Raw genomic sequence first — 27,821 nt, 5'->3', positions numbered from 1 at the left:
CACACACACGGCTCCGCACACACAAACACCACGAGAGAGGCCGGTAGATGATGATGACGACAACGAAACGAAGTTGCACAAAAAAAAGATAAACATAATTTTACATGCGATTTCAGTGCGAGATAAATGACCATGCTTGAATATATGCGCGAGCGCGCGCACTTCGCACAATAATAATAATATTGATATAAAAAAAATTGATTTTCCCTTTTTATCATTATTATTATTTTATTTTATATTTTATATATTTTTTTTGCTCGTATGTATGTGTGCTGTGGTCAGTTCTTCTTTTTTTGAGAGCTAAATTTTAATATCCCGGAGCTAGATAGACGTTTGCTCTTTGCATACGCATTCTATTCCGACTGTTGGCGAATATGCTGCTCTTTTTTCCGTTTCTTCTTCTTCTACGGCTGCTTGAAGATTGGTCTCCTGCAAGTGGCTCTCGCATGCCGGTGCTGTGTGTGTGTTTGTGTGTGTCTGTCGATCGCGTATATTTGCATACTCATTTGTGTGCTTGCGTTTTTCCAGCAAAGTTTCTTGCATTTAAAAGAAATGCAGTAAAACTGTCAGTTTTGTTGGTCGAGATTTACGATTAACTTTAGCTGTGAGCATTAACTATATCTCGATTCCACGCCGAACTGTTGCTGTTGTGTGTATTTTTTTAGTTGGTTGCTTCGTCGATTCACTCGTGTGTTCTTTCATCTGCCTTTTTTTTTAAACGTGTATATATTTATTTGCCAAATGGCTGCAGCAGCCACCTAGCAATATGAATATGAGAACAGTGAATTAAAAAAAAGGCCAACACAGAATTCGCAATTTGAACGCGAAAGAAAAGCAATGAAACGGCGAAAATGTGAGTGTTTATTCAAAATCCAGTAAATAATGCTTGAAATCACAACAGGAGATGTGGTGTGTGTGCGTGGAATTGTCATGGCATCAGGTTCAATGCAGTGGCTATCTCTCACATTCTCTCTCTCGATGTGAGCATCCCATGCACGGATGCAACTGACTGCTGTCATTCCATTTTCGCAATTCACATACTCTCTTTCTCCCAAGTGCGTGCGCGCGCGCACTCACTCACTCACTCACTCACTCGGCGATGATGCTCAAGCAATCGCATAAAAGTGTTTTTAATCGGAAAACATGTTAATGATGCAAAAATAAATATTTGGCGTGCATTTACCACGGTTTAGCATCTTGCGCGCACACGCACACGCGCACGCACACGGGTGAGCGCGCACATGAATGACTTTCAGAAAGAAGAATCGAACAAAAAACCAACATGTACGGTAAAATGGTTAGCTCACATAAAATATCATTTTATGGAATTCATAAATGGAAATATGAATAAACTTAAGACTTCAAATGCAATACAGTTGGTGTGATTATATTGAACGGGAAAAGAAGATCGATTACTTGATTAACATTACATGATTTGTATTATCGACATTAACATAATTCGTTAACCAGAAGAAAAAAAAAAAAACCACGACCATTACAATTCGACACACACAATACTTCGATACACACATCATTTTATTGGCTATCAAATGGCTTTAATTATGAGTTACTTCCATTTTATGGCAGATTCAATTCTGCTCACAAAAGGCATTTCGGCAATTCGTTTAATTCAAATCCTATTTTGTACAGTTTCCTTTTGCAATGGAATCATAAAAATGAAATTAATTTCCGCTGAAAATTATGACTATTAACATACTTCATAAAATGAACTTCAATATTTCACCCTTTTCCATTAACGGCGATGATTCGTGTCCAAAACATCATCTTTTACCAATGGTTTAATACTCTATGTACATTGAAAAGTTCTATTTATCAGCAGAAATTCCTTTGATTTCTTTAATTCGTTCATATTTCTCCATTTATCCATATTTCAATGCGTGTTCAGTGTGAAGTTATGTCGTATGACGTAAGATCGATACGTTTTTTGAAGAGAAGAAATCCAATTTTTTTTCTTCTTCTTTTTAAGTATTCAAATGGGCTACTACTTTTCAAAGATTTAAACTCACCTCGGGAGCATTAAAGAAAATCAGCCTTTAAAAGACGTTAAATCAAAAAAACCGTTGACTTTAACGAAGCGAAATTAATATTTTACGTAAGAAAGGCTACGGATTAAGATGTTATGACGTAAATGCTTAAATTATTCACTTTAAAAACAGGAATCCATTTCTTTGTCCATTCTCGTTCAATGATGAGGTGAAATGAAATCGATTTTAACACCCCGAAAAATGACTAACAAGTTAAATCACAAAAAATCGGTGCAGTTGGTTGGTTCAGGAGATTGTAAACGGTGAGAAGTCACGACAACAGAGACATTAATAATTTAAATGCATTCCACCTATAAATAAACGTTGTTATTCAGTCAATCTCCCGGCGGGATATTTATTAGCCTATTTCTGTCTTCCACTGATATTCGCCGACAAATCAGATCTAGCCTGAATAGAGACATTCACAAAACTTTTTAATGTCGTAAAACTCTAACTCATTAAAATGAATTTATCTCCGTGGTTCCTACTTTTTCGATTCGTTCCTAACTGATTCGAATATTTGTGAATAGGCTTATTTTGGATGAAAAATGAACATTAAAAAAGTTACGACAAAAAAATGGGACGAATAAATCGTCACTTCTTTCGATGTGTTTATACTCTTAGCTCACGATAACAATAGATCGACTCCGTCCGTCGAATAAATTCAATGCGTGCGGTGGAAATCAAAAATCCATAGACAAATGGACAAGACAAATATTATTCGAATGACAAACCATATCGATTTCAAACCTGCCCCAACATGCATTTATTTGATTTTCGAACAAAGTCCGTTGATGCCCTAAATTGAATCATTATCTTGCCGTTTCTTCGACGCTAAAACCACGGCATTTCCATTCGTTTCCAAAATGCAAAAAAAAAAAACAGAACGAAAATCGATAAATCTTCTTCGATTGCGCTCAAAACCATTTTCGGTGAATATGAAGATAAAAGAAAAATGAAGAGAGCGAACGAAAGATTGAGAGATACAGAGAGAGAAAAAACTCCACCCCGAGTAAGCGCCCGAAAACGATTTTCGATCAGCATAAAAAAGCGAGTTATTTGTTTGTTCTGCTGGCACTCGGATTCAGTGGGAAAAATGAAATGAAATAAAATCGTACTCGAATTCGTTAATTACTCACAGATGAGCATCTCTCAGGCTCATATATATACATAAATGATGTCCCAGGCGCGCACATTCCATTCATTGAAAAATGATTAATTGAGTTTTTCGATTTTCGGTTCATTTTGACTTTGGTGTTGTTCATTTGGTTGGGCCCCGGCGATGGTGCTTAATGCCAGCATCTCGCCCAGACAATCCATTATGTAATACACCTTAATGTAATAATTCCATGTTTATTTCAAAAGATCATTACAACTGAGAAGCGGAGAATGAAATTCTTCGGTTTATTTCGAATACGGTGTCGCCGTATCCATATCCATATCCATATCATATAACGTGTTTAAGAAGATGCCGCTGAATTTGGCTGGCTGTCGGAAGATTATCGACGGTTGCCATTGACATGGTTCATACAGTGAGTAATCAAAGTGTTAAGGGTGTGGTCAAATGTGGCTTGAGGGTGTCTTGATTTGTGGCCGCTTTGTCCAAATATCAACTCGCCCGAAAAACAAATTAATGATTTTAATCTAATTTAAACGGCAACGAGAGAGAGAGAGAGAGAGAGAGAGAGAGAGAGAGAGAAAGAAAAAAATAAACCGGTGACCACACCGAAACTTCAGCATCATCCAGGCCACTTGTAACATTTACCCGAAGCAATGCTCAAAGTTAAAGAAATCCGTTGCATGGCATTCCCACAATCTCACATAACAAATGGATCGGATTGGATTGGATTGAATTGGATCGTAGGATGCCGAATCGACACACACGCGTGCGCCATTGTGTGTGTGTTTTATGGATTGCATGATAAGCGATACTTCACGCCAGCCGAATCAAAGAAATATTTTGCCGTTTGTTTGATAGAAAATTGTTGAGTTGTTGCTGCTTTACAAACATGCAAAACCCATAATTTTTCGACCAAATTTACATTTTCTGTCGCATTTTGATCGCGCTACTCGTCGGACAAGTAAATTACCGCCTACAAAAGAACCGTCCAGATTTTCCGTGCTTAGACATTTTGCTGTAAAACGAATTTTTACATCTAGGCATTGTGCTCGGTCTGCGTCACATGCAAGCTCAGTTGTGTTTCTTCTCTAGAATCAACCTACATTGTGACTGCATAGAGAGAATCGCATGCGAAAAAGGTATTCGCGTATTTTTCGGTGTAAACGTAGCATGCACATGCGCGTGAAAAAAAAAATCAACAAAACGGTACTATCGGCCGGTTGTCTGGCCGTTTTTCAATCGATTATAATCATTCACGCAGCAGCAGCCGCAGTGAAAAAAAAGACCTTTATCTCGGCTGCCTGTGGTAACAGCAGCAGCACCACAAAAAGTTCCACCCAATTGAAAGAAGGCGAAAAAGAAATTGAAGAAAAAGTATCGACATGACACACTGTGGTTAATCATTCAGCATATAAATAAACATCTAACTGTTTGCCGATGCAATCGCGTTCGCATCTCTTTTTTGGCGAACAGATGCAGATTTGCCACCATTCGAATGAGGCTCGCGCGAGCATTTACGAATTTCGTGTGTATATGCACTTTTTTTGCTCTTTCTCTCGTGGAATATCATGCCATTTCGTTAAAGGCCTGGCCAATCATCATGCAATATGGGAAAGATATCGTCGGTGTCGTCGCTGTCAGTGAATGTGGATTCGAGTGAAAGAGACAGCAGAGGGAGAAACATAGCGAAAGAAGGATAGAAAGACGAAAAAAGTGGCACGTTTACAATAAAAAATGGATCGTCCCAAGTATTTGAAGTGTATTTTAGATGCATTTTACAGATCAATCATCATTATATGCTATGCGACCAAGCACAATTACGGAGAGAGAAAAAAACCGTCAAGAACCTGATACTAACTCTGAAGAAAAAAAAACTCTCGTTCGAATCTGTTGTGTGCGCCTCTCCCGAATCGAGTCCTAATAAAATGGCATCGAAAATGTTCTCTGTGTAAACAATGTAAAAGTCCGTTTGATTAAAATCAAAGCATGGCATAGCGCAACAATGAAAAACCATGCACCGCTCGCACCACACATAATATTAAAAATCCATAATAATAAGTTGAGAATGTACAACAAAAAAGCGCACACCGTCGAAACAATAAAGAAACACACACTCCGAAAAAAATTAAAGGTATAGAGCTCTATCGAATAGTATCCAAGTGAAATGTATCCATATACATACAGTTCCAATAGAGTACATGATTCACGAAAGAAGACGGAAGAGAGAGAGAGAGAGAGAGAGAGAGAGAGAAAATTTTTTGTTGCACAAATTGCAATGCATAATGGAAACGAGAACTCATGATGGGTTACATCGATTTTCAATGAAGAACGAAGGGAAAAAAACATAAATTAGAAAATAGATAGAGAAAAAAGCGTCCATTTATTTATACGAAACGTAAGGAGAAAAAAGGCCATCGAAAATTATTATGATACACACACACACATCGGGAGAAAAGTATCGAAAATAAGAGAGAAAAGTATCGAAATGCGCACGACGACGACGACGTCAACGACAGCAACAAAAGCATGAGCCACACAAAACAAATATCAAGCGTTGAGCCAGTGAGTGTAAGGCTCGGTGCACAGCACAGCGATAGAGAAAGGGTCAAAATACAACCGAATCTTTCTCTCACAGCAAAATCAAATATGACCACAGAGCGAAGAGAGAGAGAGAGAGAGAACAAGAAAAGAGGCAGCAGAATAGCGGTAAATCATGGAAAAAATTATTCTATTTTTATCGTCTTTCGCTCTCTGTCTCTTTCTCTGTGGTGAATAAAAGCGATTCCCGCATCGAGATTTTTCTTTTGCATAACCATCGAATTCTTGAGAGCCACACGGCCAATAACAACAACAACAACAACAACATTGTAAATTTGCGAATAATTTATATGGTTGAACTGTGTGCCCGTGCATATTACCGAATACGACGATGCATGGCTGTGTGTGTGTGTGACGAGATCGACACATACACAACTCTCATCCTCCATCTGTCTCTCTCTCTTGGTCTCTCGCGCTGCATTTCGCAAACGCAATTCCATGGGAGCGCAAGCGGAATAGAACGATACACGAAAAATCTCGGACAGGCGAAATGCACAGAGAATGGCAATTAGATGTAAAGATGCAAAAATTAAAGCATTTAAATCATCGGTCGGTGAACGGCGACGATGGTGAAGCCGGTGCGACGTGGTTCGGGGTTTTTTGGGCACGATTTTATGCTAATTGAGCAATTATTATTCGATTTAGATTTTGAACCGACCTGAAGAATATACTGTGTCGCCCTAATCCAGTTCACAACGAAGAAAAAAAAACAAACAACAACGGCAAAATTCGTATGGCATTTTTCGATAGAGAAAATTAAATAAAATTAACGACATGCCTCGTGGAAACGGTTATTTTTTCTATTTTGGTATAATAATTGTTCGCATTAAATTATCGACACAAATCGACTTTCCTCCTAGTTTATAGCCAATATTTTTTCTATTCCTGTTTTCTATTTTTTTTTTCGTTATCATAATTGTATCACATTGTTAACATATGAACTTTATTGCAAAATAGTGCATAGCGCTGCGCGCCATACCAATCGGAAAATCGTTTAACCGCCCGTGAATCACCGGCACTCCGTCCGCAATCGCTTTTATTATATACCGTTAGCTATTCTCCTTCGTTTCAACCGATGCTATACCGAATCGATATTCCAAAAACTGATTACCATGCGAGTCAAATAATAACGAATTCCCGTTGGTATTGTTAATTTATGAACATACCGCACATGACACGATGTTAACAAGAATTAGAATTATGTACACATACCATCATCTCCGATAGGAAAAAAAAGCCAATAATAATGCCAGTTTATTACGACATACACACAATTAGCAAATAAGTTAGTTATGCCGCTGGGCATAGAGTCCATCCAGCATGCTCTTGAAATCTAATAAATTTTCCAGAGATTCCTTCCGTAATTTTATCTATTTCTCTTTTGTCCACATGAAGCTCATTTATTTTCTTTTTTCATTTTTTCCAGGTCAAACTGAACGTGCTGGATAAAAATGATAGTCCACCAGTGTTTCGCGATGAACCGATCGTATTTACCGTTTCAGAAGATTTGAGTCCTGGCCATTCGGTGGGCACCATTAAAGCCACCGATCCCGATACGATCGGATCGTTGAGCTTTGCATTGATTGGCGGCGATGACAAGAAATTCGAACTCGACAAAAACAGCGGCATTCTTAAGCTCATTGACACATTGGATCGCGAAACAAAAGAAGTGTACAAATTGAACGTACGTGTTAGTGATGACATTCAAAACACCGATACTATTGTCTCAGTTCAGGTATGTTGGAACAAAGAACACATAATAAAAGTTGTAGATTAAAAAAAATAACACAATTTAGCTAAAGTTACATTAGAAACCTCAAAATGAATGCCAATTCGAAAAATATTCAGTGCCAATTTCTAATTCAACTGAATTCGAACATTCAAATTCGAATCAATTCATAAAACATAAAATTGAGAATGCAGAAAAAACAAACCAAAACCAGTAAAGATTATCACCAGAAAATCCGTTTGATGTTTGCCGTGCTATTGAAAATCCATTGAGTCACAACGGACTACAGTTTGGATCCTCTCTATTATTCAAGCGATTGCAAAACAAACGCATGTCAAAGCGCAACACAACAAAAATCGAAAAGAGAAATGAAAAAAACTCAGCCCAAGAATCAGAAGGAATAAAATACACCGTGCATTTCATATCGTGATCGATAAATGTATGAATGCATCTGCGTACCGATGCGCACATTAGTATTCTATGCCCGCATCGATTAAGAGGAACGACAAACATCGCAGAACTCCCGTCTTTAGGCTCCAAAACTGATAAATAATCATACAGTTGCACATTGCATGCCCTCTCTTTCTATCTATCGTTCGCATTCGCCTCTTGTTCATGTGTGCTGCTTCTCTTTCCCTCCAACCACCACAAAATGCTCATGCAATGGATCGAAGTGAAATAATCAGAATATTCGGTTTTGTTTCGTTTTGTTTTGTGTGTCGTCTGTGTGTGAGTTGTTTCACGCGGCATTAAAACGCGAAGAATTGATAACATTAAAATATTTAGTAGAGTTGAAAAATTGAATCGGTCACTCTCTCTCTCTCTCTCTCTCTCTTCCTCGTGTTCACTTGATACGAGTGTATTATCAGAAAGGTAGGCAGCAGCCCAGAGGCAAGAAAAATGCACCGAAACAAATAAACAGTGGGCACAAAGAACGTGAAACCAAATTATGACAAGAGTATACGCACAGAACGGAACGAAAGCGCGCGCGCGCACAAACACGCGAAACGCCGTGAACACAAAACCCAAAAAATACCATCGACTCTCTCGCTTGCTCGCACGCTCACTGTAGCCAACATCTACAGAGCCACAGTAGCATATGTTGTAACAGAGAAACAACAAAAATAAACATTCTCCATGCGAAATACCATTCTGACATTCCAACATTTGTAATATTTTTCTCTACATGGCCTTTTGCGATTGCGATGCGATGATGATTTCTGTTCGGTTGAAATGCTCTTGATGATCGTATGTGTGTGCATTACATTACACGAGTTTTGTGAGCTTTCTGGACACAAAACAACACACAATTGACCACAATTCGCACAAAAGTCACCATGATTGTCTATGTGTGTGTGTGTGTGTGTGCGAGCGTGCGCGCACTCGCTCATTTTGAAAAGGTCCACTAAAATCGATCTTGATGTCTCATCACCTTCCTTTAATTTACTCGTTCTCTCTAGAAAATTGGATGCGCTCGTCTCGATATGTATGCAATTCGCAGTTCGACTTAATGATACCGCCAAAACATTGTACGAATATTTTTGTATCGACCATTGAATCGTCGCGCGGTTTGTGTGTGCCTTTTTTCCCCTCTTCTCGTCTCGTCTTCCATCGCAAAATGCGCGCATTCGAATCAAATTCAAATATTTGCGTTTTTTTTAATGCATTTCCTCTCATCGATTCCACTTCGAGACATTCTTTGAATTTGATAATTTTCGATTGATATGAACGAGATTCATTGAACGACCCATAGATCGTTGAATTTATGACAATAGGCGCTATCGTTTGATGAAGAAATTTGGAAGCATTGAAATGACGAAATTGATTTTGCCGAAAATGAGTTTTTTCCATTTAAAAAAAAAAACAAACAATTTCCCTCCAACGATTAATTGTGAATCATTAAAATTCATTTCGATTATTTATTCGATTTCAATGACCTGAAATTGAAAGTTTTCATTTGTAATTAGTCAAAATGAATAAAAATCATTGCGAATTATAATAGAGGATTGCGTATTATACATGAGATGTACATACATGATGAATCATTCAGAATTGGCATAAAATCACCAATATTTCTTGTAAACAATAGCCGATTCGATTAGCAGGAATTTGACCATAGCTAAAATATCTAATATTTATTCTTACTTTCTCCCCCCCTCCTAGGTAACGGACACAAATGACAATCCGCCGGCGTTTGCTGAGCCGGCATATTCGTTTGATATACCGGAAAATGCTCCGCGTGGCTATCAAGTGGGCATCATAAATGCGATCGACCCAGACGTTGGCAACAATGCCATCGTATCGTATACGGTAATCTCCGATTGGGGAAATGACGTGTTCTCATTGAATCCACAAACCGGAGTGTTCACACTAACAGCTCGTTTGGATTACGAAGAGGTAAGAATCACTGAGATCTTCTTGTTTCCATTGAACTTTTACCATTCCATTCCATTCCATCTAAAAATACGCGCGTCGCTTATTTCATAATCTGTGGTATTATGGCATGGACTGTCATAAATAAGATGTGATAAAACTGCGAATTGAACCGAAAAAATACAAAACAGAGAGAAATTGGTCGGTGCCGAAATGAACAACAAAAAAACGCAATAATTTCGGATGAATTGAGCCGAGTTGACGATTGAGCCGAAAAAAATGGTTTGTTTTTCAACAAAATTTTACCAAAAATAGTCAACGGCCAATGGTAATATAACAATAAAATGCGAGAATATTGTTTTGGCCTCTTATTTAGCATAGTGAACGCATGAAATGTGCTCTTCTCTGTCAAAAAAGAACAATGGCCTGAAGTTTTTCGTTGGGCGGCCGCGTTGCCACCATCGCTTATTTTTTTGTAAACGATTTCATTAATATCAATTACCATCCATAAAGTGATGCTAGGCGGCTTTGTTTTAACACCTTATTTTAAAGCAATTTTCTCTTTTTACGGTTCTATAAAAATCGCTCACTCGAAAACAAAACAAAGCATACAACACACACGAAAATGACTGAATGTGAACGCATAAAATCGATAATGCCGCAAACCACACACACCAGATGGATTTATTTATTTTTCGGTTTGAATAGAACATCCGCCATTTACATGTGAAACATAAAACCACAGCAAATGAAGATAAAAATAAATCCATGGATTTCTTCGTTTAAAATGTTGTTTTCGCTTAAAATATTCCTCGGAACAATAAACATTTACTCAATGCTTTGATTTTCGATTTGTTTAACGCTTGTTTTTTTCCGTTCTTCTCTCGTTCACAGGTACAACATTATATTCTTGTCGTACAAGCACAAGACAATGGCCATCCCAGTTTATCAACAACCATCACCGTTTATTGCAATGTACTGGATTTGAACGATAATGCACCAATTTTCGACCCGATGAGCTACTCCAACGAAATCTACGAAAATATCGCGATCGGAAAAGATGTGGTTACAGTTAGTGCCACGGATATTGACTCAGGTACAATTTTTTTTATGTTTCGTTTTTCTACTGCTTTTTTTTTACAACGAAGAATATGAGCGCGGAATTCGCGGATCATTGATCCAAAATATCAAGTTGCAGGCAGGGTGCGAGTGCAAGCGCGCGCATGTCGAATGGAATTTGCCTATTTGTTGATTTCAATCGCCAGTTGACATATCTCGATTTTGCCTTTGTTGACTATTACCTACATATATATTGTAGAATCATGCTCATGATTTTCTTGTCGGAATTGTAGTTTGGCATGTTTTGTTGAAGTTTTTTCTCTCTCTCGTCTGTGTTTCATTTCACAATGCTTTGGACGGAGAGGGAAAGGCAAATCAAGAGAAGGAGTAAAGAAAAGAATACTGTCGAGAAAATGAGAAAGATAAACAAATATACCACCCAGCAACATTTATAGAGACCGATTGTATCACAGCACTGTCAGCATGTTTATGACCTTTTATTTGAGCCGTATATGAATATTCACCATGAAATTATGAACAAATTTTGTTTCGTTACTATCAAATGATTTGCTTCACATCCTGATGGAGATTTTTGTATTGACTGATTTTACGATGATGATGGAGGAATAATTTTTATCGATGGGACTTAAGTGCATTTGAAGACATTTTCGGATTGAAATAAAGAATTTTTTTCAAAAGTTCAAATATTTCTACTGTGCAGTAGAAAGAAACATGTTTAAACTTTAAACGCTTAACGTTAATTAGTTGGAATTCAACGTGTTATTTTTGTTAAAATGATGCAAAGCCACTCAGCGTTTTTTGTTGTTTTTTTCAAAACGACGGTGAAAAATCAGGAGAAATAACGACAAAATTCTCTTTAAAAAGCAAAAAATTGTCTTTACTCTCCGAAACACACAAGTTCGTACACGCATTACCTTCGAATGACATGCTTCAATCATATCAATCCCATGCAAATACTTTGCAAATGACTTGGTCACTATTCTTTACTGAGCATCAAAACAAAGAATCAAAATTAGAGACAGAAAAACCAAATCTATGCTAATTCTACGTTGGCAATAATAATAAAAATGAAAGAAAACGGTAAATGTGATCCGATGCCATTTTCATGCAGCACAAAAAAAAACATCCCGAAACTAAAGAAAAACAACGGCCAAGAAGAACGATTTACGGCTTTGAAAGAAGAACAGCATTTTTCTTGTAGAACAACACAACGGCACAAGTAATTGTTTGTTCGTTTGGTCGTCATCGTTGTCTGTTCCATTTGATTGGAGCCATCGATGATGGTGTTGTGTGTATGGGTCGTGTGGCCGTTGGGTAACAATGCTTAAGCGCGGCTGGGTATGTGTGTGTGTGTGTGTTGTGAACATTCGTTTAATTCAAATGCAATGTATGTGATGTATAAAACTGCGCTCCTCTTTCCATATTGTCTCATCACGGTCTCACGTCAAATCGTCAATTTGTGTTGTTGCAACAACATTCACCAACGTCGTCGCCGTCACTGCCGGCACAAATGACATTTGTTAATCGGTGTACATTCATTCGTGTGTCTATTTTACATCACAAACAATCAAAGAACCAAATGGTGAAATGTGCCGTTCGTCTATTTGGTTTCGTCTTTGTTTTTGTTCATCGCATGCTTTCTTCGAACTGGCCAGAGAAGAGTGATTTGGAAGCGATTCAAGTGCTTACATAATTTACTGCTCTTGTCTAAATCGAATGACATTTTGCCCTTTAGTTTATCGTCGATTTGCTGCCGCTGCCACTGCTGCTGCTGCTGCTGATGTCCGCGAATTTGGATTTTTAATTTCGCATCGATTTCAAACAGCAACAATAACCAGATCTAATCTAATCACATTGACAACGTTAATAACTTTGATTTGTTTTCTTTTTCTTTCCATAGGAAATAACGGTCGCATCGAGTACAGCATTACGGCTGGCGATGACAATAATGATTTTAGCATTCTGTCCAATGGTACGATTCGAACGCAACACGCACTCGATCGTGAAACAATACCCATGTACAATTTAGTGGTGACTGCCCGTGATAGTGCCAAAGAACCGGAGAAAAGGCTCTCGTCAACCGTTCAGGTAGGAAGACGTCGATGATGACGACGACGACGACGACGCAAGCAAGCAACCGAACACAATTTATGAACAACATTTTCATTTATCGATTAAATAAATCACCAAGAGGCATTGAGATTTTTACGCTACAAACGCGTCCATATCAAGCGTCCAACTTCAAAGCAATGTGATACGCGTACACGATACCCAACTGATCACTTTAGAGAATTTATTCGTAAATTTAAAAATGAAACAGCGGCACTTTTTATCGCAAACGCAGTAGAATACAAACGAAAAAAAAACCACGTGCGCACGGCTGATCCAGCAGAGAGAAAATCGAAGTCTAATTTATATTTAATTACGAATTTTTTGCAACATTTTATTGAATCGCGATTGGCAAATTGCAGTGCCAAACAAATGACACGCATTTCGACCACCATTGCACACCTACTTTTGCCATAACCATAACGACGCATCGTGCGCACAGGCACAGATAAATCATGCGCACAACGGCCACAGCTGGAAACGAATAATAATTAATTTTAATGAAGTTTCAAATAGTCAAATTAAATCAATCGCTAATTTATTATTGGAATGGAAACGGAGCGAGCGAGCGAGCTACAATTCGGTCTTGATATCGCATTTTATGCATCTTACATCCAGATGCAATATATCAATGAACGCAACGCGTAAATTATTTCGTTGTCAATCGGATTCCAATTGAGGGGAAATGAGCACAACTTACGATTGCTCTTTGCAACGCGACACACAACAACGATGTCACAGCTATTTTGCGTCGCCTGCGATGATCAGGCTCTAGATGCAGGCCATGAAAATAAAACAAACAAAAAATCATATATATTAATTTCAATGCACGAATGTGCGAGCGTTTATGGAAACGAACCATGTAAACGTATTTTAAATTTAATTGCATCATAAATATTTGTTTGTTGAATCTCGTGTGTGCGAGCACGGCGTTGCCATCACCGCCGCCGCCGTCGCTCATTCTCGATCCGGCTTAACAAACGACACCAGCCAGTAAGCGAGAGAGCGCTCATCTAACAAGCGTGGATCATTTCAAGCCGATGTATACATATCGCGCTCCAGCTTAAAACCACAAAAACTTTTCTTTCTACACCGGTTTAAATGGTCAACAAAGTCGCGGTGTGCACACATAAAATAAATCGCTGCTTATTTTCTCCACGGAATCGTTTGTTTTTAATCGACAATTATCATTTTGTGTTTTGCGATTTTTTTTCCTATTCATCGGCTGTTTGTTTTTTTCTATTTTCCGTTTCAAAATCTAATAATTTGTAGTTGCAAACTGGTAATAGTTCAAGTACAATAAAAATAGAAGAAGAAAAAACTGGTGAGAATGTTGCAAAGGAGAGAAAAAAAAACGATGCTCTTTTCTGTCGTTTCGACACCATGTTTGGTGCTCCTCTCTAATGCCAATCTATTCGTTAGAGAAAAATTCTTGATTAATTTTCTTGGCACAACAAAAATCATGCGATTAACATCAAGATATCTGCAGAATGTCCGGTGAATATCTTTGTATTGTTGTTTTTCTTTCTCAAAATGACTTGGCATCTGAGTCATAATGAAAAAAGAGAAAAAAACGAGAAGGAAGTCGCTTGAATGGAATCGATGTGTGGAAATCTCATGTTCGGAATTTAACAATGACTATGTACAATGCAGCGGTGCTAACAAACGAGACAATTAATTTTTTTTTTCTCTCTTTTTTTTGTGCTTGTGTTTAGGTTACAATTCAATTAAAAGACGTAAATGATATGTCGCCAGAGTTTATAACATCGAATGAAACGAGCGTAACGGAGAATATTCCGCTCAATACAGTTGTGATGGCTATCAAAGCGGTCGATAAAGACGAAGGTCGCAATGGGTATATCGAATATGCGCTCGCCTCTGAACCATTTGTACCGTTTACATTGGGCCCAGTTGATGGGCTGTTGCGGATTTCAGGACGACTAGACCGTGAAATGCGCTCATCATATAAACTGAAGGTGACAGCTCGAGACCGTGGTGAACCATCACGATCAACACAAACCGAAATTACCGTTAAAGTTCTGGACGAAAATGATAATAGCCCGGTATTTGATCAGCGACAATATAGTGCCGCCATTGCCGAGAACGCAAGCATTGGTGCAATGGTTTTACAGGTGAGTTGATTCAGTTCAGTGTGTGTAATTGAATTGCGAAGGTGGAACGTTTGAGTAGATTTGTTGAGTTTCTTTGTAGATTTGTGAGTCTTTTGAAGCATTTTTCTGGCTTATCAATTTATTGTTTCTTGAACAAATCAAAAAATGCCTCAGTTTTAATACAATGTTTTCCAACTCTTCTTAACTTATTCCATTTCACTTTGTAATTCATCATAATCCATAATTCCTCTTAATAAATATTCATCTCCATCATAAATCTCCGTAGGTTTCAGCGACTGATATCGATGAAGGTGCAAATGGTCGTGTTCGATTTTCCGTAACGGCCGGTGATGACAATCGCGACTTCAGCATCAGTGAAGATTCGGGTATTGTTCGTGTTGCCAAAAATTTGAATTATGAACGAAAATCACGTTACGTGCTAACCATCCGGGCTGAAGATTGTGCCAGCGATATCAGCAATGTCGAATCACGATTCGACACAACTGAACTGACCATTTCCATTATGGATATTAATGATTCAAGCCCAACATTTTTGGATTCACCATATTTGGCACATGTCATGGAAAATGTGATCCCACCAAATGGTGGCTATGTGATTACGGTGAAAGCATACGATGCCGATACACCACCGTTCAATTCACAAGTGCGATACTTTTTGAAAGAAGGTGATGCCGATCTCTTCCGAATAAATGCATCGACCGGCGAAATATCGTTGTTGCGCGCACTCGACCGTGAACTTCAATCCGAATACACGCTGACTCTCGTCGCAATGGATACTGGTAAGTGTATATACAAATAATTCGGTTTAATCAAATCCATCTCGCATAAGATGATTCCTTGTTCGCTCGGCCTAAATTCTGTTTCATTCTGTCTCGGCCACATTCTGGCCGCGCGCGTATTCGTTTAGTGAAGTGCACTTTTGTGAATAAATAAACATTTCGGGGTATTTGAATGAGGCGATAAAAGAAGAAAAAAAAATGGTTACCCAAAGAATAACAACAACAACAAGACGAAGAAAAATGACGTTTTGAATGCACTGATTTCTTTATCTGCATGATGCTACAATAAATTTTACCTTGTTCTGTCTGCCACTTTGGAATTGGATTTTTTGCTAAATCATCCAAAATGATTGGTGCGAGCGAAGGCTTAAAGACACAAGACGCTATTTTTCACGCTTTCACGCATTTTCAGACAATTTGTTACTGATTTTTTTTTCTCTGGTGTTTGCTTTTGCTCAAGCATCACACTAAATACGAGCGTTTTCAAGAAAATAAACGCTTGACCATCGCTTATTACCATTTTGGTGGATTTTCAATTCGAAATGCAATTACAAGTATTATTTACATATTAAACAAAAGCATCTATTTCGTTGTGCTTCGATCCTTATCTCTTGTTTTTTGAAGTGGAAAAAGAATTTCAATCGTTCAAGAGGAAAGTCGTGGTTTTTTCCCTCGACGCCTTCAAATGAAAACAATGAAAATTAAAAACAAATCTTGCACATAATCATCGATCAACCGCATTCAATCAGTGAAGATGTAGAGAAGAAAGAAAACGGTTCCCGGAAAAAAAAAATGTCATCCACTTCAGCCGCTTGGCCATCAGCAACTCGAATCAGTTTGTTCAAACAATCTGTTGAAAAGCCAATGCCAAGCCATTCAATTCATCTCGCTTGCATTCCTTCATTAACTTCACCAAGAGTAGGAAAAAAAAGATCGTCCATTTCTTCAGCTTACTGCTTGGCTTTATTGAAAATCAACGGAATGATTTGCAGTGTTTACCAGCAAACGCTCGCCCGCGTGTGTATGTATGCCTTTGACAGTGTGTTAAAGTGTTGACCGCAACCAATCAAACAGGCTGCTTCGTAATTCGTTAATTCGATGATGAAATTAAAGCGATGTAAAAACGCAACACATAGACAAGAAAAATGATAATGAATGGAACAGTTGTTTATTATTTTTCTTTGCTCCTTCTTCTTCTTCTTCTTCTTCTTCTTCATGTTTCCATACGTACATTGTCTACTCATTGCATTCTAGATACATTTTATCATTTGTCTCTCAGTCTTTCGCATTTGGTTCGCATCACCGAATCATTTGTGCTGTGTTAAAGCGCAAGCGAGAGGCGACTATTATGACTTACTGTGAAAGTGTATGTTCGTGTGCGAATGCTTACTCGCTAAATGGGCTTGGTCTTACTAATTAGAGATATTTATTCACGCACACTTGAACTGGCTCGTATGCAACAAAATGCCAAGAATGCGCAAAAAGAACTCTTTTTAAAGCGACAAAACCCAAAGCAAGACGAATACAGAGGGGAAAAAATCGACAACAATAACAACAACAGCAGCAGCTCTAAAAAACAATGAGGCGATGCCAACGTTAATATATATGTACTTATATACGCACAGGTTCAAAGCATTAATTCAACATGTCACACGCACATACAGACACACACACACACACACACCGACGAGCGCATCTTTCAAGATTATTAGCATTTCATGTATGAATTGACAAGAAGCCATTTTTATTGGAATTTCTGAACTTGATATTCACACATCAACGATGAAATATGCCATAAAAATTATAAAGAACAAGAAGTAAAAAAAAACCCAACGGCCAGCCGACCGACATACACACATGAGAAAGAATTTGATCTTATTGATGGAAATATGTGGAACGGCTATAAAATGTTTTAGCTATAGCTAAGCGGTGATGAGATCTAGCGAAGCGTTTTGTTAACATGGATTTATGGCAAAAAATGGAGCGTTCTTCCCATTTTTATTATACTATACTTGGCATATAGATTTTAATCTATGAATTTAATGGCATCGGCTAATGAAATTATCAACGATTATACTCATTCTTCTGATAAAATGTAACAGAATCGTTGCTGAAGAGAATCAACACTCCGAATCGACATAAGGAGCTGAACGAAGGGAAGAAGAACCAAATTATCGAGCAAACATTTTAAGTATTTAGTTACTCAATTTGAGATTCAATGCAAAAAAAAAAACGCAATTTAATGCAAAAAAATAGAATTCGTTTAACTAAAAAAAAAGTTACGAAAAGATGTAAATATGCATTTGATCGTTTGGAAAAGCCTATCTGTCGAACCAAAATCACATTAACTGTGTGGTTAGTCGAGAATTTGCGGCGAAATCATTACTTTCTTACAAAGTACAAAATCACCACGTGAAACAAAAAAAAAACGAGTGGAATTTCGTTTCGAAAGTCAGTAGTTTAAAATGAAATGATCCTTGGGCGTCAACGTTTAATGTGTATTCTTCTTGCAACAAAAAAAATATCGCGAATATGAAATCATAACGAGAACAATCAAGTTTTCTTACCTCCAGTGTCCATCTCCTTCAATGTGCTTTTTTTTTTAAAAGAAAAATCACCGAAAATCGATCATTGGCATAAAATGCATAAATTGCACAGCGGAGCGGTATCGAAACTTGAGCACCACATCGAATGGGACAAAACAGAAGTAATGAATCGTGTTTTTTTTTCTTTCGTTTGCATACATGCATATATTTGTTCTCTCGGTGCGCGCGAGAAGAGAGAGAGAGAGAGAGAGAGGGAGAAAGAGAGAGAGGGAGAAAGAGAGAGAGGGAGAGAGAGAGAGAGAGAGAGAGAGAGAGGGAGAGAGCGAGCGAGAGCTTATCATATTATCGATCGATTGGCTTAATAGGTCCGTACATATGAAATGAAACGCACGACGTTTCCATTGTTATTCAGGCCATAAGCATCTCTCACTGAACGTACGGGCGCTCGAACAAACACACATACACACACAAACTCACACAGTATGAGGCGAGTGAGCCATGGATCAATAAACAATTACAACCGGAGGCAAAATACCATTATTAGCGATTACATATACGCACAAATTCTGTTTATTATTTTCGCTGCTCTTTATTTAAGCGCTTTTTACCCCGTGTTCCTTGCGCAGTCTCATTCGCCCGAGATATCTGCCTTCCTGCGTGTCTGCCTGCCTTCTGTGGCATTGACTGGCAACAACAAAGCAACGTAAACGAAGAATAAAAAGCTATCCAGTTGTGCTTTGGCCATGATGAATAGTCTGTTTGCTGAAGTTCAGTCATATTAGCGCAATGCCCATAAATTATTCGCATTTTACTAAGAGACAAAAAAAAAGATGGCAAAACAAAAAGCGCGCTCCATTAGAGATTAGACTAGTTCAGAATCAGCAGTTTTCATCAATTTTCGCTGAAATCACCCGACTTGAGCAATGAACACATACAATGTAGAAAGAAAAAGAGCTGAAAATACCTGATAGGCAAGCAGCGCACATATCATAGACTCTATCAACTGGCGAATGGAAATGGAATCCGAAGCAGCAAGACTTTTCAGAAGAATAGACAAATGAAACGTTTTGAATGAATATCCACTTTGATTTCGGTCGGAATGATCGCTTCGAAAAAAATAAAATAATATTCAATTACTTTATTCATTTCCTACGCAAATATTTATGATTTCTAATATTCAATTATGTGTGCATGTTACTATTCCGCAGCACACTTTAATCAACACTGTGATCGCACTCCATGCTCGAGATGCGGTGGTTTTTGTGGTTGTATTTTTTTGCAACATTTTTTTGCTCACCTTTTTAGCGTGCTGTGAGTAAAACTAGAATTTTTGTGATTTGACCGACCGAATGATAATCTAGAATTAGCCACATATGGTCTGTTCAGTGGCTTTTTGTTGTTTGCTGTTATTTTGCTGCGGTTTTGTGTATTATTTGTTATACATGAAGGTTGATGCGTTCGGCAAGGAATGAGTTAATAATAATAAGTAGTTTTGTGTTAGAGGTATTAGCTTTTGCCATCGGCCAAAATTGTTGCTGATGCTGTTGCTTTTGTTTTTTCGTTTCGTTTAACAAATCGTATCCATTGCATTTGCAAACACACTCACTCACATAACACAGATGATATCGGAACGGTTGTGTTCGATATGCAAATTCATAAACATATTGGATTGGAATTATTGGCAGCCACAGATTGGCTAGATGCAGCCGTCGTTGCCACCACCGCTGCTGCTATGGAAGTCGACATGCGATCAATATGTATAAATATTTTTAAACGGAATTTTTTGTCCAGCGGCGAAGCCACATTTCAAAAACAATTTATCAATCAGGTGCTGGTTTAGAATGAAGAATAAAATATTGCCTTCCGCTTGCACTGTCCTGTCCTGTGTGTGTGCGTCCAGGCTATGGCTATATATATATTCTTCCGTTTCGGCCATTCTAACCGCATCGAACCGACTGTGCGCGCATATTTTCCAAACCTGTCAATATCACGACAATTATTTTTTTATCATCAATATAACATCACCTCGGCGAGGCGAACCGATTGATCGTCATCGTCGCTGTTGCAACATGTATACACTCTTTTTTTCTTTTTCTTTTTTCTTTAAATTCAATTCCAAACAATTAAATCGATCATAAAAACCAATCAGATGCCGTTCAATTTCAAAATGGCCAACTTATCAATGTGTGATGGTGATTTCGTAATTCGCCGTTGCAACTTTTTTTTTCGATGTAGCTGTTGTTGCATTTTTTTTCGTCGTTTTTAAGCAAATCAATGAAAAATTCGCTTAAAATAATGCACTTCTTTGTGTCGATTTTGTTCCCTGCAATGATTACAAGTTATAAAGTTGCTCAACAACTTGCTGTGTGTCTGCGTCGATCGGTCGATCGGAAATGTAAATTTCAATGCACATTCTCTCTCCCATTCTTACACTGTACAGCGCTTCGGCTGCTGCTGTAATGCTGCAACTCTCTTGCTGCACAAGGAATCCGCATGCATACACAGCAAATAAAGCAACCCCTAAGGGTTTCGTGACGTCACGAATATGCACAAAATCACCGCAATCCAATGCAATGGCCATTTCCATACACACGCCGACTCTCTTGGTTTACGGCGACTGTCGACACGCCTCTCTATACTCTCTGCATCACATTACACCGTTTCATTTATGCAATTTATGTATGTTATTACCACTGGTCTCTGTTTGTGTACTTGATCTTTTATTTTTCTCTTTGCTGTGCTGTGCTGTGCTGTGCTGTGCTGTGTACACCATTCTTTCTTTGCCCTGCTGATGTTGCTGCCGCTGCTGCACTGCCGATAGAATCATAATTTTCTATCTCTATCACAAAACACTTAATAATTTCTCGGGAATTTTGCAATGCAGGAAAAAGCACACGCGGCATTTACAAGGGGGAAAATAATAAGTAGAAATACGAGAAAAAAAAAAACAGTCAAATGGGCAAAATGCCAGAATTTGTGGTAGCAGCTGATGCATAAACGGTGAATTTGCAGTTCCACCAAGTGATGGAATTTATTTTTTTCGGACGGAAATCTAAACGAATTTGACAAAAAAAAGTCATCGAATTTCACAAAAAATCTGAAGAGAAAAAAAAAACCATACGATTTCCCTTCTCGTTACAAACAACACGGAAGAAGATTGTTAATTAGAATTTAACATGTGGTCGCGAGCTGAAGCGAAAACATCTTTTAAAATGTAATTTATTCGATCGGAACGAGCGGGTGGCGAGGAGGACAATAGAACGAACGAGATATTGCTGTGCACGATCAATGCCTAGTTTATTGTCATTTAAAGTTTGTTATTTGGGCTCGTTCTATCGCAAATTCCAATCTAGGAAATTCATCACGCGCATAATCATAACAATGACAATAACATAGTACACCACCGCCGACGACTCGGCGTGCTTTTTTTCTTCATTCAATACTCATTTCGATGTAACTTTAATCGCGTTGTTCATGTCTAATTCGCATTTCTCGTTGCCAATAAAACGGTTCATGCTAGTATCGATCTAAAACGTTTTCGGTGAACCTGGGTTTCTTGATTGTTTAATGTGGGAAGCGGTTGATTTGCGAAAGAAAAATAAAACAACCACCAACAACATCTCGCTGCTGAACAGCTACACACACAAAAATTAAGCTCGTCGAATCGAAGATCGTACATATTTTGCTCTTCGTTCAAGAATCGAACCGATGGAGTGCATGCGTGAGTGCTTGCATTTCAACGTGGCCTCACATGTGAGCGAACAGATTTATGGACTTGGCTAAAAACCACCAAATACACACAACAATTACCGGTCAAGTTTTTTTTTGTTGTTCGCTCTAACCTTGCTCCCTCCCTTTATCTCCCAAACACAATAACTTTCATTCGCATGATTATTACTTATTATATTTCGTTTTCGCGACAAAAATCTCTAAACACGACCACAATACGTACATCGAACACACATTAAGTAAAAATGGTCTTGTTTGCAGCGACAATATGAACGAAGCAACAAAAAAAAACACACAAAATCCATCGCGGCTAGCGATGAATCGAAGTAACACAGCAAAAGAGACCAAAGGAAAAAAAACTCAAACGAAACGAAAATTACTCACATTAAATGAATCGACAGCAACGAGAGAGCAACAGCCAAAGAATGAAAAGAAACGAAAAATAAAAGCACACAATGTAAGCAAATAAAATCAATGGCAAACAACGAATTAAACTCAAAAATAACAATAATATTATGTAGAATTACCGTACTACATGTTTAAATGGACTAGGTGAATCTCTTTTGTGTGTGCGCACGCCCGCTTGCGCACTCAATTTTGGTCTAAAAACCGTCGCACAGCAAAGCAAAGAGAGTATCTCACACACCAACTGTGTGCTCAAAGTCCTTAATGGCTTTGACTCTATCTCCCTCTCTCCGTTTGACTCCGTCTCTTTTCCGCTGCTCAGCCTGCTTGCTCGTTTGCCCGCTCTGCGGATATGTGAAAAACTTTCCGGCAAAATGTCGTGACTCTTAATTTCTGATAAAAAGCCTCTTTGTTTCTCTCGTTTTTTCGTTGCGATCGTTTTCCATTTGCCATCGTTAAAACAACAGAGCCCAACTACCAAGTTCTAGGTATGCATTGATCGCCTTTTTTCCCTCGTCGGTCGTTGTTGTTGTTGTTGTTGTTGTTGTATATTCGGTGTGTCGTTTCGTCCATTGATTGTCTGCGACTTCATCACCGCAACCATATACTCGCTTCACTTTTTTTTCGTTGCTTTTATTGTTGTTGTTGTTATTGCTCAGCTTCTTTTCGGTGTAGTACGTGTGATACTCGTTTCGTTTCATTTACTTAACTTTTAGTTGATATTTAATGCACTGTTAAGCGGTTATATTTGTTTTCCTTTCATTTTCTCGTGTGCTCTCTCACTCACTCTCGTCTCAATGTGTGTTGCTGAGTTGCGGTTTTGCCATTTTCAAAGGAAATAATACAACAACAAAAAATCAACAGAAAAAACAAACAACTAACATCTGACTCACACAGTGCATTTTTCAAATGAAATTCTCTCTCAGGCATCGTCGCAACACTCGCGTGGACTCTTGCGCTTGTACACTTGCAAGAGCAAATGACGACAACGACGACGATGATGATGACAACGTGAGGGCATTGTGTGTGTTCATAAATCACACTTCCTTTGTGATCGTTTACAGCGAAATATGTACAAGTTTAAAAGAGAAAAAAAAAACAGAAAATCGACGAGAAAGAAAAAAAGACACACACTACATAACATGCACTGAACCCAGACAGATTTTATATGATCATGTTCATTTATCATGAAAATAAACCATCCGAATATTGCACAGAAACGCGATGATTGTTTCGCAAGTTCTTCGTCAGAACCAAAATGTATCTTCGCTATAGTTCCTCATTTTAAATTGATGGAATTATTTTGATTGCATCCAACTGAAATAACGCAATTAATTCATAATCATCGATGCAATTTCATTTTCACTTGATGATTTCAACATTGTTTCGATTGAATTCTATGGTCTTGGTTCTTTCTTTTGGAATGAATGAATCAAAATTTGCCCATTCAAAATGTTTTGCAATATGAAATCGATTTTTTTAAATCGATCAACAACAAAATTCTCCATATTTCATATCCATTTTTGATGAGCTTACTCAAAATATTTCTTTTCCTCTCACAATTCTAGGTTCGCCACCATTGACTGGCACCGGAACTGTTAAAGTAATCGTTGAAGACATGAATGATCAGGTAAAAATAATCAATTTATTTGTCTCCATTTCTCTCTTCAGTTTCGACCACATTTTAATTCAATTCCGTCCGAATATTTTCAGGCTCCTGTTTTCACTCGTCAAAGTTATCATGCAACGATAAAAGAGAATCTATCAATTGGCACAAAAGTATTGCAGCCCCAAGCGACTGACAGAGATGCTGGTTTGAATGCAAAAATCCGTTTCAGTTTGTTGGGCGAGAATGTTGGAAGTTTTCGTATTGATTCCGACACCGGTGAAATAACGACCGCCTCAATTTTGGATCGTGAAACCGTCAGTGTGTATTACATGACATTGATGGCACAAGACAGTTCACCGACCGAACCAAAAGCAACAGCTGTAAATCTAACCATCGTTGTTACGGATGAAAATGATAATAGTCCAACATTTAAGCAAAGCTCATTCAACGTCAATGTGCCCGATCTGATTGAAGCGGGCCAATTTGTGTTTGGTGCGCATGCCATCGATATCGATGAAGGCAGGAATAGTCGCATATTGTATTCAATCAGTGGAAAAGATGCGGCTAAATTTACCGTTGACAATAACACCGGTGTAATCAGAACGATTGACGATCTCTCAGATGGACATGGTATCGATAAAGTGTACAGTTTAATCGTTTGGGCCAGTGATCAAGGCGAGAATAGTAAAACAACGAGTGCTGAATTAACCATTCTTCTACGACCAGCACATTTGTTTCCGACATTTTCGTATTTGGCACAAGCACAGTTCACATTACCCGAAGACATTGCCGAAGGAAGAATTATCACAAAAATCCAAGCAACATCTCCAAAGAAAGGATCGAATGGAGCAATCAAATATGCTATCGCCGGCGGTAATGTGTACGATGCGCTGAAAATTGATGCAAATTCCGGTGAAGTTGCAATTGATAAAGCCGGATTGGACTATGAAAAATCACAAATTTACGAAGTTTGGATCGAAGCAGCTGACAACGATCGACCAAGTCTTCGAAGCGTTGTGAAATTAGTTTTGAACGTTACCGACACAAACGACAACTCACCGGTTATGGATCAATTGATTTATCATGACGAAGTGCTGGAAGAGGAAAGTCCACCAGTTCTAGTGTGCAAAGTATTGGCGAATGACGCGGATTCAGGAGAGAATGGTGTCATCACATATCGACTTTTGACCGACTTTGACGGTTCCTTCGAAATTGATTCAGATTCCGGCGAAATTTTCACAACAATGAAATTGGATCGTGAAAACATTGCAAACTACGAGATTCTCGTTCAAGCCATCGATCAAGGTGTGCCACAACGAAGCGGAACGGCCACTGTTTTGGTGTCCGTTTTGGATAAAAATGATAATCCACCACGTTTTTCGCGTTTATTCAGCGTGAATGTTACGGAAAATGCTGAAATTGGCACATTTGTCATCAAAGTTACATCGTCGGATTTGGATAGTGGTGAAAATGCAAACGCAACTTATAGTTTCACCGAGAATCCGGGCAATAAATTCTCGATTGATCCAATTTCGGGTAATGTTACTGTCACCGAACACCTCGATCGTGAGCAACAAGACGAATATGTACTGAAAGTGGCCGCTTTTGATGGTGCTTGGCGAGCTGAAACCGCACTGACCATCACAATTCAAGATCAAAACGACAATGCTCCAGAGTTTGAGCACAGTTCGTACAGTTTCAACTTCCTTGAATTACAGCCAAGTGGTCGGCTTGTTGGTCAAGTGATTGCAACGGATCCCGATAAGCAAGGACCAAATTCGATTATATCCTACTCATTCCAACAGCCATCGGATATATTCAGCATTGATCCGGCTTCTGGTGAACTCTATAGCAAACGAACTCTTCACTATCGTCATTCGCATATGGTTTTGTCACCGGAAAATATGTATTCGCTGACTGTTCTTGCCATCGACAATGGAAAACCACCAATGTACTCCGAATGTTTGGTTAACATCAATGTTGTCGATTCAAATAATAACGCACCGAAATTCGAGCAGAACAAATACCTATCACCAGCACCAAGTGACGCTGAAATTGGACAGAAGGTCGTGCAAGTTATTGCAAAAGATGAGTTTGACTTTGGAATCAATGCGGAAATTGATTATATCATTGTTAGTGGAAATGGAGCTGGTAACTTTACGATTGACAAGACCAACGGATGGATTTCAGTTGCAGGACGTTTAGCTAATGAACCAGGAAAGAAATACAAATTGATTGTTCGTGCTGTTGACCGTGGCGTACCGGCACAACAGGATGAAACTGAAGTTACAATCGTTATCACCGGAGAGAATCGTTACAGTCCCGTCTTCACAACATTAAGCTATCAAGTGATTGTTCCGGAAAATGAACCAATTGGATCGGCCATATTAACCATAAATGCAACAGATAATGATGAAGGTCCAAATGGAATGGTTCGTTACAGCATTTCCGGTGGAAATGAACGCAAAGAATTCGCCGTGGATTCCATCACTGGTACAATTACAATTAGAGAATCATTGGACTACGATGTGATTCAAGAGTATCATTTGAATATTACGGCTCAGGATTTGGGTTTCAAACCGAAAGAAGCTGTTGCAATGTTGACGGTAACGCTAACCGATATCAATGATCATCCACCAGTTTTCAATCAAAGTGAATATCATGCTTATCTGGCGGAAAATTCCCCAATCAACAGTTTGATCTTCAAAGCTACGGCCACCGATAAGGATTCACCGCGAAATGCCATCATTCGTTATTCAATCATTAACGGCATGAATTCGCAATTGTTCAACATTTCACCAACGACTGGTGAAATTACGTCACGCGTCAGCTTCGATTTTGAAGAAGAAAATGAATTTCAACTCACCATCAAGGCCACCAATCCAGATTCGCCGATGTCAAGCACAGCTATTGTCATTGTTCACATAACTGGTGTCAATGAATTTTATCCGACATTCTTGCAACCCGTGTTCCACTTCGATGTTTCCGAATCGGCCGAGATTGGAACGAATGTTGGCATCATTCAAGCCACCGACAAGGATGCCGGCGATGACGGAAAAGTGTACTATTTGCTGGTTGGTTCGAGCAACGACAAAGGATTTAGCATTCACTGTGATACGGGCGTTATTCGCGTTGCACGGAATTTGGATCGTGAGACACAAAGCCGTGTAGTTTTAACGGTTATGGCCAAGAACTTCGGAGGCATTCATGGAAATGACACCGATGAAGCTCAAGTTATCATTTCGATTCAAGATGGAAATGATCCACCGGAATTCTTACAACACAAATACGAAGCTAGTGTGCAGGAAGACGCTTCGTTGGGCACCAAAATCATTGCTGTTAAAGCTGTTGATAAGGATGTACGCGCACAGAATAACCAATTTAGCTACTCCATTATTGGTGGAAATACAAATCAATCGTTTAAGGTGGATCCACAAACTGGATTCATTGAAACGGCCCGAATATTGGATCGAGAGACAATTTCCGAGTACAGTGTTTTAATTGGAGCTATTGATACTGGGCTGCCACCACAAACTGGAACGGCCACCGTTTTGATTTCAGTTTTAG

At 38.6% G+C, this 27,821-nt stretch overlaps 1 protein-coding gene across 1 annotated transcript in view; it reads left to right on the top strand.

Moving 5' to 3' along the window:
* The window catches only part of LOC129567123 (cadherin-related tumor suppressor), a 155,770-nt gene that overhangs the window by 122,311 nt on the left and 5,638 nt on the right, over positions 1-27,821 (top strand). Inside the window, exons 3-10 of the mRNA XM_055443730.1 lie at positions 7,190-7,498; positions 9,656-9,889; positions 10,760-10,961; positions 12,846-13,033; positions 14,770-15,186; positions 15,452-15,965; positions 24,214-24,275; positions 24,359-27,821. Of these exons, the coding sequence (XP_055299705.1) occupies positions 7,190-7,498; positions 9,656-9,889; positions 10,760-10,961; positions 12,846-13,033; positions 14,770-15,186; positions 15,452-15,965; positions 24,214-24,275; positions 24,359-27,821 (5,389 nt within the window). The remainder of the gene's footprint in view (positions 1-7,189; positions 7,499-9,655; positions 9,890-10,759; positions 10,962-12,845; positions 13,034-14,769; positions 15,187-15,451; positions 15,966-24,213; positions 24,276-24,358) is intronic.

The sequence above is a fragment of the Sitodiplosis mosellana genome, unplaced genomic scaffold, assembly GCF_009176505.1.
Source record: "Sitodiplosis mosellana isolate CC-2019 unplaced genomic scaffold, AAFC_SMos_1.0 Smas_scaffold_5, whole genome shotgun sequence".
In the NCBI taxonomy this organism is placed as follows: domain Eukaryota; kingdom Metazoa; phylum Arthropoda; class Insecta; order Diptera; family Cecidomyiidae; genus Sitodiplosis; species Sitodiplosis mosellana.
Note: the sequence above shows the minus strand (reverse complement) of the source record. Positions and strands in the feature narration are given on the sequence as shown.